We start from the raw sequence: 13524 nt of genomic DNA on the forward strand, positions 1-13524 counted from the left end.
ACAACAGAAGAGGAAGCGATCATAGTGACTCCAGTGAACAGTTTTCTCATAAAAGATATACAGTCCTAACCAATACAAAGTATATGCCAACGGACACAGAAGTTAAATGATAACTGTTGTAAAGTAAAATCAGTATTTTGTCCTAATCATTTAAATATCAAAATATTCAGTGCTATTTTTTTTAAAAAGGAAAATAAATTAATAAAACTCTATATACATAATACTGAACATGACATCACACCTCCAGCAATTCCCATGCCAGACTGCATAAATTAAAATTGGCCTCGCCCGTTAATGGCACCCACAAGACCTAACTACCATATTTCTATATTTCTTCAGGATAACATTTGAGCTGTCATCAAAGTAAAGTACTGATATTGCATTGAGCTTGGTTGGGGCGCAGCATGGTTTTGGCACATTGTCAGGAAACATTAAGTGGACCTATAAATGAGAGCATAAAGTAGAGTTTAAAGAGGTGCAACAGCAGAGAGTTACAAATGGTAAGAACGTTATTAGCTTATAGCCAGACTTTACTGCAACACGCATGCGGGATACACTCTAAAGAATGCTTACCAGAGTTTGCACAATAGCATGATTTGTTGCATTCATGTGTGCGTTGAGTGGAAACGAGCACTCGCCATCACAGTAAAAAGCAGCATAGCCCTCCGGTGCAATGATCCAATCCTTTAGAAAAAGAAGACATTTAGTATACCTGATTGATTATCTCATAATTTGACTAAATGAGTCATTTTTGTGTGATTACCTAACAATTTTTTCATTGTAAGAGATGTCGAATATTTGTGTTTTACCTGCCAACCCAAGTCCCGAAAGCTGACATAAAGCTCGTGCTTCTTACAGGCTTGCTTCTGTTCACTGGTGTTATAATCTGAAAAATAATAGTACTTTTTTTATGACAAGAAATTATTTTTTTTAACTTACTACAACATGCTATTATGAATGTATTGCTTTTGGAGTTAACGGATGTTTCAGAGAATTATTAATACACCCAACATTTAAAGTTGAAGTAAAATTCCTTTCATTTATAATGGTAATTGGTGGATAATAAGCATTAATCAATGTGCTGGATTATTTATCAAAATGACAAATATCATGTGTAGCCACTTATAAACAAATTTGTTTCCAAAGTAAGAAATCAAGAAAATACTTTGAGAAGAAGAACAAAGAACAGCAGAACTATGATTGAGACTGTGTCAGCTCCCAAAAAGACAAATAACAAACTAAAAACCAGCAACAAACAACTTAAACATAAACAATTACAAAGAAAGAACAATACAGTATCCACATCTGAACCAAAGAGTAAAACAGTGAAATGTGGATTATTAAATATTAGGTCTCTCTCCTCCAAGTCTCTGTTAGTACATGACTTAATAATTGATCAACAAACTGATTTACTCTGCCTTACAGAAACCTGGTTGCAGCAGGATGATTCTGTTAGTTTAAATGAATCAACACCCCCGAGTCATTCTAACTACCAGAAACCTCGAAGCACAGGCCGAGGGGGCGGTGTGGCAGCAATTTTTCACACCAGCCTATTAATTAATGAAAGACCAAGACAGACTTTTAATTCATTTGAAAGCCTGATGCTTAACATTGTCCACCCCAGCTGTGAAACTCAGAAACCAGTCTTACTTGTTATCATCTATCGTCCACCTGGGCCTTACACAGAGTTTCTGTCTGATTTCTCAGACTTTATATCTAATTTAGTTCTGAGCTCAGATAAAATAATTATTGTGGGTGATTTTAACATCCATGTAGATGCTAAAAATGACAGCCTCAACATGGCATTTAATCTGTTATTAGACTGAATTGGTTTCTCTCAAAATGTAAAAGAACCCACCCACCACTTTAATCACACTCTAGATCTTGTTTTAACATATGGCATAGAAACTGAACATTTAACAGTATTTTCTGAAAACCCTCCTGTCTGATCATTTCCTGATAACATTTACATTTACAATAATTGATTACACAGTGGTGGAGAGTAGACTTTATCAAAGTAGATGTCTTTCTGAAAGCGCTGTAACTAAGTTTAAGAATATAATCCACCCACTGTTATCATCTTCAATGCCCTGTACCAACACAGAGCAGAGCAGCTATCTGAACGCTACCCCAACAGAGGTCGATTATCTTGTTAATAATTTCACCTCCTCACTACGTATGACTCTGGATACTGTAGCTCGCTCCAGTGAAAACTAAGGTCTCTAATCAGAAGTACCTGACTCTGTGGTATAATTCTCAAACACGTACCCTAAAGCAGATGACTCATAATCTGGAGAGGAAATGGCGTGTCACAAATTTAGAGGATCATCATTTAGCCTGGAGAAATAGTTTGCTGCTTTATAAGAAAGCCCCCCGCAAAGCCAGAACATCTTACTATTCATCACTGATTGAAGAAAATAAAAACAACCCCAGGTTTCTCTTCAGCTCTGTAGCCAGGCTGACAAAAAGTCAGAGCTCTTTTGAGCCAACAATCCCTTTAACGTTAACTAGTAATGACTTCATGAACTTCTTCACAAGTAAAATTTTTAGAGAAAAAATTACCAATAATCATCCCACAGATGTAATATTATCTACAGCTACTCTTAGTACCATTGATGTTAAGTTAGACTCTTTTTCTCTAATTGATCTTTCTAAGTTAACTTCAATAATTACTTCCTCCAAACCATCAACGTGTCTTTTAGACCCCATTCCTACAAAACTGCTCAAAGAAGTCCTGCAATTAATTAATTCTTCGATCTTAAATATGATCAACCTATCTCTAATAATCGGCTATGTACCACAGGCCTTCAAGCTGGCTGTAGTTAAACCTTTACTCAAAAAGCCATCTCTAGACCCAGCAGTCTTAGCTAATTATAGGCCAATCTCCAACCTTCCTTTCATATCAAAAATCCTTGAAAGAGTAGTTGTCAAACAACTAACAGATCATCTGCAGAGGAATGGTTTATTTGAAGAGTTTCAGTCAGGTTTCAGAGCTCAGCACAGCACAGAAACAGCTTTAGTGAAGGTTACAAATGATCTTCTTATGGCCTCTGACAGTGGACTCATCTCTGTGCTTGTCCTGCTAGACCTCAGTGCAGCGTTCGATACTGTCGACCATAATATCCTATTAGAGCGATTAGAACATGCTGTAGGTATTACAGGTACTGTGCTGCAGTGGTTTGTATCATATCTATCTAATAGACTCCAGTTTGTTCATGTAAATGGAGAGTCCTCTTCACACACTGAGGTTAATTATGGAGTTCCACAGGGTTCAGTGCTCGGACCAATTCTGTTTACATTATACATGCTTCCCCTAGGCAGCATCATTAGAAGACATAGCATAAATTTTCACTGCTATGGAGATGACACCCAGCTCTATCTGTCCATGAAGCCAGATAACATACTAATTGGTGTACCAATTAGTTAAACTGCAGGAATGTCTTAAAGACATAAAGACCTGGATGGCCGCTAACTTTCTGCTTCTTAATTCAGATAAAACTGAGGTTATTGTACTCGGCCCTGAAAATCTTAGAAATATGGTATCTAACCAGATTCTTACTCTGGATGGCATTACCTTGGCCTCCAGTAACGCTGTGAGGAACCTTGGAGTCATTTTTGACCAAGACATGTCCTTCAATGCACATATTAAACAAATATGTAAGACTGCGTTCTTCCATTTGTGCAACATCTCTAAAATTAGAAATATCCTGTCTCAGAGTGACGCTGAAAAACTAGTTCATGCATTTATTACTTCCAGGCTGGACGACTGTAACTCATTATTATCAGGATGTCCAAAAAACTCACTGAAAAGCCTTCAGCTAATCCAAAATGCTGCAGCAAGAGTCCTGACAGGGACTAGAAAGAGAGAGCATATTTCTCCTGTTTTGGCTTCCCTTCATTGGCTTCCTGTTAAATCCAGAATTGAATTCAAAATCCTGCTCCTCACATACAAGGTCTTAAATAATCAGGCCCCATCTTATCTTAATGACCTTGTAGTACCATATCACCCTATTAGAGCACTTCGCTCTCGCTCTGCAGGCCTACTTGTTGTTCCTAGAGTATTTAAAAGTAGAATGGGAGGGAGAGCCTTCAGTTTTCAGGCCCCTCTTCTGTGGAACCAGCTTCCAGATTGGATTCGGGAGACAGACACTATCTCTACTTTTAAGATTAGGCTTAAAACTTTCCTTTTTGCTAAAGCATATAGTTAGGGCTGGACCAGGTGACCCTGAATCCTCCCTTAGTTATGCTGCAATAGACATAGGCTGCCGGGGGATTCCCATGATGCATTGAGTTTTTCCTTTCCAGTCACCTTTCTCACTCACTATGTATTAACAGACCTCTCTGCATTGAATCATATCTGTTATTAACCTCTGTCTCTCTTCCACAGCATGTCTTTTATCCTGTCTTCCTTCTCTCACCCCAACCGGTCGCAGCAGATGGCCGCCCCTCCCTGAGCCTGGTTCTGCCGGAGGTTTCTTCCTGTTAAAAGGGAGTTTTTCCTTCCCACTGTCGCCAAAGTGCTTGCTCATAGGGGGTCATATGATTGTTGGGCTTTTCTCTGTATCTATGAAGCGCCTTGAGGCGAATTTTGTTGTGATTTGGCGCTATATAAATAAAATTGAATTGAATTGAATTTTAAGCCCACTTACCTCCAGTTTTTGGTGCCTTTGAGGATTGTTGTTGATTATTCAATTTATTGCGATTGTGGTTCTTTTTTTTCCCACCAGCAGCTCTGACTGAGCGAAGCAACACCCCGCTGGCCTTGAAGAAAGCAACCAGGAACGGCTGTTTGGACTGGGGCCCGTTCCTCCCGATGATTCCAGCAGATTTCATGTTTATACTTCGTCCTTTAAAAAAATAAAAAGGTAAATAAAACTTTTAAAACAACATTTAATCTCAATGGGTAGTTTTAGAAATTTATGACTGCTTTCAGAGTAAGTACAAATACAAAAACCAGGTCAGCTCATCTTAATTTTTTTGATTTATGGCAATTAATTGGTGGGAATTGGTGATAAATAATCATAATCCAAACACTGCCAGACATTTGACCTGATGTCACATAAAACATTTTCGTAAAATCAAATGCAGACATTGTGGATTGTCTTGAAAGGTGAAGTTGACCTTTTAAAAGTCTAGGAGTTTAAAATAAATCTAAAGCGATTACAAGAGAAAAAAAAGTAATGGAAAGAAAAACTGAACTCCACTTGCCATCTACAGTTTCCACACAGAGTTGCAGGCCCAGGTTCTGCTGTGGATTCATCACCCAGTGGTTACTGGTAGCTGTTATGTCAAACACTAGCCAGCCTCCATCAGATGCCTGGACCTTTTTGGAGTCAAGTAAGAACGTCTCTGCATCTCTAAAAAGTCAATGAAAACAATGTCATGAACATCTGCACTAAATAAGCTACAGTTAAAATGAGCAAAAACAGCTGGTGCATATATCACTGGCTACTTTGTTAGGCACATCCATTCAGCTGCTTGTTAACACAACTGTCTAATCAGACATTCACGTGGCAGCAACTGAGAGAATTCAATCATGGTAAAGACAACCTGCTGAAATTCAAACCGATTCAGAATGGGGAAGAAAAGCGACTGAGATCAGAGAAGAATGGCCATAAACGCAAACGCAACTCAAATAACCATTTCTTAAAACCAAGCTAACCAAAAGAACTTGTCTGCGTGCACAAAAATTGGACAACAGAAAATTGTGAAAATACAAGTTAAGGTCAGAATTTGGCCTAAACAACATGAAATAATGGATCCATCCCACCTAGTATCTGCAGCCTACCTGAATATTGTTGCTGACCATCCCTTTATGACCTCAATGTATCCAGCTTTCTGTCTATACTCCCTTTCCCCTTACCCTCCAACTGGTCATGACACTTTCTTCAGTTTCTTCCTATGAAAAAGGAGTTTTTTTATTCCCACTCTCACAAAGTGCTTGCTTATAGGAGATTGTCTGATTTTGCTGTAGGATATTTACCCTGGCATAAAGCACCCTGAGGTGACTGTCGATGTGATTTGGCACTAAACCTGAATTAAATTGAATTGAACCTAATTGAATTGAATCTTCTGATAGCTGCTTTCAACAGGATAAAGGACCATGTCACAGAGCTCAGACTGTTTAAAACTCGTTTCTTGAACATGACAATGAGTTCACTGTACTCAAATTGCCTTCAGAGACACCAGATCTTAATCCAACAGGGCACCTCTGGGATGCGATGGAATGAAAGATTGGCATCATAGATGTTCAGCTGACAAATCTGCATCACCCGTGTAATCATATCAATATGGACCAAAATGTCTGAGAAAATAAAGTGGCTGGTGAGTGCACATGTACTTGGCATTATTTTCTAGAACATGTAGACTGAATCTTATCATGACTGAGTACTTTATTCCAAACTCTGTGGCAACGCTTCCCTCCCTCCTTTGGAAATCAAACATTTTCATTCTTTTTCCCCCCATATGTGTACTTGCAAAGATATATAATGACTTTAATTTGTGTGATTTCTTTTGGGTTGTTTTTTTTCTTTCTCTTGTTTGTCTGATTTGTTATGTTTTTATGCTTTTCCTGATAATGAATAAAAACTTTGGTCTGTAAGAGTGTTAAACTCGTTACTGTGTGCTGGACCTGAAAAGAAAGCGGTGCTTTTGTTGGAAAAACCTTTAATAAATAGCAGAGTCGTAGGGCACAGGGTTTGCCAGTACTTCAGAACTTTCAGGAGCTATGAATCATGCATATCAGCTGTTTTTCTTTTGCTGTTTTTTAACATAAGCTTGACATAAGGCCTCAATCAACTCAAAGTTGAAAAAAAAAAAAGCCCTACTTCCTAATTTGCATTGGATTCCTTTCAAGTTGCAGATCAGATAAAGCAGAGCCTGTTACGTTTTTGTGGTTGCCTGATGCTGGTCAGAGACAACCAAGATTTTCCGTCAGTCCTTCAGGAACCATTTATGTCTTTATTGCAGGTGTAATAAAAATCAAGCATAATCTTTATGCATGACATACTTCTAAACTTCCTTTTTGACTTTTGTAGCTTTTAGCTTATTTCCTGTGATAATTTAGCCTGAGTAGGTATAGGTTTGTAGCTGTATCCAAGAGTGCAAATGTTTATCCTACATTTTAATCTGGGGTCACTAGAGAATGTGACTGAACACCAAAGCTGAGTGGTAACTGTTCAGACTGCTCTGTGTTTAACAAACTATGTTCACAAGTCAATATTTTCCATTAGGAATTCATGTTCAGCAGTAAAGTTCAGTACCAGAGCAGGTGTGACTCTGAGATAGGTGTGCAGTTGTCTGAAACTACAAGTACTCTGACTTTAAGTATACATTTGACAACCTGTATGGATACGAAGTAGAGCATTTTCACATAGTTGCTTTTGTTTCTGTGTTTCATTAACTCAGTGAAGACACTAGCAAGTAAACATAAACCCTGCAAGTTTAAAATAGCAAAATAAGTTGTGCTGTTATAAATTTTAAAAAACAGCTTAAAGTTCAAAGAACTTATTAGTCCTCAAATACATACATAAAGTGTATTCTGGTTACAGACTCCACAGACTTCCCCAATACCAGCATCTTATATACAGTGTTATTCTCATGCACTATTTAACATATTATCTCTATCACTGGCCATTGCTTTTACTGAACTTTTATTATTTTAAGTAAATGGCAGAACATGTGGACAGGAAACATTTTTTTTAGTGGGATTTGATTTTCTAAGCTTTATATTGTCAGTCTCTTAAACCCCTAAAATACCCTAACAAAATGGTTTTAAATTTGCTACAGAGACCACAACCTGTTCAATCTGTGCTAAACTGATTTTGTTGAATGGGCCAAATGAGAACCACTGGCAATCATGAGTATTTATATAATCAGCATTTTGTAGAAACTTAGTAGAGGTTTGTGGCACAACTTCACCCGCTTCCAACGTACAAGGTGAAGAGGATATGGTTTAAAAGGGGGTCAGACCTCCAGCAACTTGTGTAGTATATAAAACAACATTAAGGGCACAGGCTGAAACTCGTCTGTGTCTATAAGCAGCATTCTGCCTAACGTGCTGGAGGCAAACACAAAAGAATCTGTATGGCTTTACAAATGAACCCTACTCATACTGTAACTGCATTTAAGCTTTTATGATGACAGAAAAATCCAGAAAACTGTTCTCTAAGATTTCAGTCACTGTGAAAGACTCGTACCTGTTTGTGAGCACTAATTCAAATACACTATTCTCCATGAAAGCATGTGTGAAAACATGAACTGAGCATTCTTCCCCTTTAAGATGGTAGAGTCCATTGACTTGGACCTTTTCAAAGCCCCGGAGGGCCATATCTTCCCTTCAATCACCCACACACATTTTTGGCAAGCAAATGTGGGCCCACTTTTAAGTGCACCCTTGTGTATTCAGCTATGTCTTGCTTTAAACTTCCGGAATATTGTTAAGACAGGCAGGTGGCGGGCATAACAGTGACCACGGGAGCACCCTAGGGAGCCTCCAACCCCCTCCCGATACGGGCCCTCGTGGTTTCATCTGGGACACAGCCAGCTTGGCAGGCAACACAAGACGAGTGATAACTGACGGACCTTCCAAGCTTCATAAGTGGCCAACTTGCTAATGGAGTTCTCTTTATCCGTGAACTATATTTGTAAGGCAGACATGGTGCGAATGAAGGAGAGCAGAGTTTGAGATGGGAGGATGTGCTTTGCAAGTGGAAAGTTTCAACCCCCGACAGACAATGGCCATTATGAAATAAGATACAAATCGAGATGCAAATAGTTTTAAATAGTTCTCACTTTTTGCAGTAGCGGCTACTTCATTCTGCTTTTTCACTACAAGGAAGAAGCTTCCAGCCTGTTTTACATTTCACTAAACCTTTAAATAACTGAGAACAAACTTAACATAGGTCCTTTGTCTTTGTTCTTTTTTTTTAAAAGACTGACTCACTTTATGACTCATTTTCCCCCTTGTTTATCTACAATAATTTTATGCCCATAAAATGAAGCAGTAAGTCCTTTAAACTGTAATCCAAGAAGTGCTGGGACATTTTTAGTTAAATGCAAGTAGCAGCATTAGTAAAAAGAACACTTTCATGAGTTTACTAAAGCAGCAAACACCAACTGGTTGAGGTAAAGCATTTTAGTTACACATTGCTGGACACTTTAAGCTATCGTTATGTAATAAAAATATCAGAAATTATTTAGAGATTACCCAGTTAAACAGTTCAGGACTACAGAGGTACAATCACATTTAATATGAACATTTAATACATAGTTGTGGTTGGTCTGGCACTTACTTGTTTTGATACTCTTTGATGACTTGATATATGGTCACCTTCAGGGTAATATTGTCGTAGCGGCCATGACTACGGTCCTTATAGATCCTAAACTCAGCTGCAGTCACTGCCTCCCCGTCCGGTATTTGAGTCAGATCAAAACGGAACTCCTTGTAGTGTCTTCGTTGGTGAGAAAAATCTTTATCTTTCTCCACTGGAAAAGAAAATACTTTATGACAAAGTTGATTTCTACCGGGAAGAAAAGTTGATGAAAAAAAAAAATATATATATATAAATGTATGAGTTCACCTCCTGAACTGCTTCTTAAGCTGTTTAAAGGAGAAAATATGCCAGCATCAATGCGCAGGAAAAAAGTGTAATTTATCACATCTTCTTTCACATTCAAGGTCCAATCCAAACATTTTGACTACCAACAAAAGCACTTTCCAGTTCATTAAATCAGTCAACTCAATACAGGTAGCAGTTCCCAGACAGGCCCTCTACTGTGTGCCTAACTGCATTCTCTGGCCATGATGAATGGGCTGTCAGTTAAGAAAAACAGGCTGATTTCAATTAAAGACACTTTCGTCTGCTCCTCAAGTAAGAAAAAGAGCAGACAGGATTCTTCAGCATCACATGAGTGTCTACTCTGACCTCTTTTCTGACCTCATTCTGACCTCTACTAGGCTTCATAAAAAGTAGCTAACCCTTAAGCTTGAAAGTAAAATATTTCTAATATAACAGATAATATAAGATTACTTTTTAAGGCTCGTCTTTTTTTTTTTTTAATCGGTGGATTTGTTTTATACCTATGTGGAGACAAGTGGAGGATATGCACAGCTTCTATTTTTTTTTCCTAAGGGGAAGCATCTGATTTTATATATATATATATATATATATATATATATATATATATATATATATATATATGTCCTCAATTTCAGCATCAAAGAGCTCCAGTGTACCTACATTAGGGACATGCTGACAAAGTGACCTCGGCCATCTCTCACCTCCACCTGGTAGCAGAGTAAAGGCATGTGGCTGAGGTCAGCGGATGTTCTGGCATCCACGGTGATATCATGCAGTGCATTTCCCTGATATTTTATCGAGAGGGAACGCCTGCCGTTACTTAGCACAAACAGGTCAGAGGTCAGCTCTGACTTTTACCCACTGAGCGCGTTCCATTATATTAGCCACGGGTGGTAATCTGAAACAGAAGTGTCACTGAGAACACAGAGCATTTACCTTTGAAATAGCAAAATATTAAATAAAAATGTAAGATATCAGTTTTATTCAGCTGGTTCTAACTGGGCTGTAATGAAATTATCAAATGACTGATGTTTTATTAATAAAAGCCCCCCTTTTTATGCTGTCTTGTGTGTTTGGATGTTTGAATAGCTGGCTTCTTATTGATACTAGCGTAAGCATATTAAACCGCATAAAATGCCACATAGACATTTTAAAACAGTTGAGGTCAGTAGCTATATGTGAGTGTACTGTAATAAAGACAGAGCCCCATTGAACACTCCACTGACAGTCTCCAGAATGAGAGCAGAGCCTTCAAGCCTGACAGTGTACATGCCCTGGTGTAGCGGTAAGTGGAAACAGATGGGCTGAGACCAAGGTGAGGGAATAATGTTACAAGCAAGTCTCCACAAATTCGCTTTGTATTTTGGAAAATACAATCCTTAAAGAATAAAATAGTGAAACTTTGTAGATGATATGTTACAGGGATTTGTTTTTAAATATTCAGTTCTGCAGGACTGTGTAATATTTTGATTAATATTGCGAATATTTTTAATGTCATGATGGAATAATAAATGGTACAAATAGCACAAATATTATGAAAGGGGCTTGTGGTTTCTCTTAGTGACAGAACCTCAGATATGAGTATCAGTCAGTATCACCCTCTTTTAACAACAGGAAATAATTTAGGCCAATTTTCTCAAGGTCAGACAGTCATCTGATAAGTCGCTGTGAACTGCTGGGTTAAGGGTCGCAGCTACCGAACAAACACAATCATTATACATAAAAGCGACTTCAGAAAAAAATAGAAAGCAGCACAAATTGATGGGTCAAAACGTTCAGCTCGATTGTGTTAAATACAAAATATTTAACAGGAGTCTGTAGCAACCCCTCGGTACTCTGAAAATGACTGATGTCTGACGACGAACTTTATTTTTTTACATTTAGATGCACAAATGTCTTTTCAAAAATTATAAATCTTGAATTTGCTCCTCGGCAAGTTTCGTATGAGAGCTTGCACAGGTTTCTCTAAAAAAAATATTGTACGTGTGTCCGGTTATTTTCCAGAAATAAGTGGTAATATTTTTCATCCCAAAAAGCAGGCTCGTTCAGCTTATGTTGGTGTTTTAAGATTTGCCTTAATGTCATCTATAATAAGAGAAATAAAAAGTTTAAAATCCCTCACTTATCTCTGTCGAGGAAATAGAAATCTAGTGAAAGATGAATAAGTCAATTTCTTTCAGTGTCCGTGATAACCAAGAATCACCTGCACATAATCCCGATGCATATATTGATTTATAGCACGTGTGGATATTGATCCCGTTTTAATGACACTTACCCAAATTGACAAAACTCATAACCATGTCGGCGTCATTGAGAAAGTTGGTGTCTTGCGCTGTGGTGAGTGCGGGGCTGTGGCCTACGAGAGGGGCCGCTCGGTAAGGCTGTGCCACACGGGAGTAGCCGGCATGCTGGGGGTTGTAGTAACTTTTCCTAGAGTGCCCTTGAGCCTTGGCACTAAAGCTCTTCCCTGCGCTCTCCTGCACGCCCTCCTCCTCATCCACGGCCATGGCGTTGTACAGGTCTAGCATGAACAGCGGCGCGGAGGACGCCTGCTTCCCGGGAGAGAAGGGCCTGGGACGGTGAGGCAAGCCCAGGATGGAGAGGATCTCTCTCTGTATCTCCCTGCGCTCGTGATTGCGCAACCTCCTGTAAATAAAACTGGAGTGCACATGATTGTCACTTAAAACGCAATGCACGCACGACAGGAAACTCAAACAGCTCCACGCAAGTCCAAGTACGGCACGGTTCAAAGGTGTAAGCGCTGTCATCTTGACAAATCAGCTCACTTTGAGATGTGAAGATGAACTACATCGCACTCAGTGAAGGGAGAGAAAAAAGCGTAACAATTTATGCTATAGTTGTGCCAACACGGAATCATAGACTTTCCATATTAGCCAGAGGCACCACAACTTTCACGGTGGTAACTGAGGAGGCTTTTAGCAGTCTGCCCTTCTACAAATGAGGTATCAGCTTGCAGAAAAATCGCCGCTCCTCTCCTGTGTGCGAGCTTCCTCCAGCAGCAGTATTTACGCCTCCAGGGTCCATCCGAAGTCTCAGCCACACCAAGTATTTATGGAGCTGTGTGACCCCGTCCCTCACCTTACTCCTTTGTGATGAAAAAACGTGTAGGTACGCCCATAACGTCGGGGGATAACCTGGAGTTTCCAAGTGGATGAAATGTGTTGAACTGTGTCAAAATTAAGCAGAGAGAAGCACTCGACTCATGCCCCGGCGCGCATTTTTCTTTCCCCCCCTCTCTCTCACTTTTTTTCCTCCCCACTGAGAATGTGTATTGGGGCTAGTTGCCCTTTGAGTCCACCCCACACTCCTCAGCTTTTGTTTTTGCATCCTCCTCTAGCGGCCGCAATAAAACTTCAGCCAGGTCCCATGATGAATGTGGCGACTCAGGAGTGTAAAAGGAGACACTTGAAATCCGAGAGGCCTTCCTAACGAGTGAAAGAATAATGACAGAGCCTTTTAATCACCTCAAGTTATTGAAGGCTTCATAAAAGAGGGTTTCAGCTGCATCCACCGCAAAACAACGAGGGTCATGTTTTTATCATGCATGGAGGATTCACAGGTATGGAAATATTAAATACACTAACAAACAAGGAGAATATAGTAAAGCCATAATTCAGGACGGGAGGAGATAAAGGCCTGCTGTAAACCACATACCGCACGTGGTTATATGCTTTAATTTAAAATTACATCATTTCACTCAACAGCAAGAATTAAACATGAGTATTTAAGTTTATTGCAGAAAGCTTCACCCTCATGGGACATTAAATAAACACAAGCGAAAGCCGCCATGCTGGGATAATTAAACATATAAACAGAGAGGGATTCACGTGTGATGAGTGGCTACTGTCCAAACAGGGTGGAAAGGAAGTCTTCTTAGAAAAATTCATACGCATACTAAGATGTTGCCACATAGCGCCATCTA

The 13524-nt window shown here is 39.2% G+C and overlaps 1 protein-coding gene across 1 annotated transcript; it reads right to left on the reverse strand.

The window, feature by feature from the left end:
• Positions 1–291: 291 nt before the first annotated feature.
• bmp5 (bone morphogenetic protein 5) lies at positions 292–12349 on the reverse strand. The gene is made up of 7 exons (XM_085369970.1): positions 11857–12349; positions 9294–9486; positions 5209–5357; positions 4650–4847; positions 810–886; positions 574–684; positions 292–441 (listed from the first exon to the last, which is right to left on the reverse strand). The coding sequence occupies exons 1-7, from the start codon at positions 12347–12349 to the stop codon at positions 292–294; spliced, it is 1371 nt and encodes a 456-aa protein (XP_085226096.1).
• Positions 12350–13524: the final 1175 nt, after the last annotated feature.

Source organism: Diplotaxodon limnothrissa, linkage group LG13 (genome assembly GCF_057381915.1).
Source record: "Diplotaxodon limnothrissa isolate DT_005_m linkage group LG13, D_limnothrissa_male_GT1.1, whole genome shotgun sequence".
In the NCBI taxonomy this organism is placed as follows: Eukaryota; Metazoa; Chordata; class Actinopteri; order Cichliformes; family Cichlidae; genus Diplotaxodon; species Diplotaxodon limnothrissa.

Bases quoted from the DNA above. Each gene is read 5' to 3' on its own strand.
- bmp5 (XM_085369970.1), bottom strand. From the start codon at position 12,349: ATGACAGCGCTTACACCTTTGAACCGTGCCGTACTTGGACTTGCGTGG. The intron at 9,487-11,856 runs GTAAGTGTCATT...TTTCTTTTCCAG, and splicing joins TATGAGTTTTGTCAATTTGG to TGGAGAAAGATAAAGATTTT. The intron at 887-4,649 runs GTAAGTGGGCTT...ATTATTTTTCAG, and splicing joins AAAGGCACCAAAAACTGGAG to ATTATAACACCAGTGAACAG.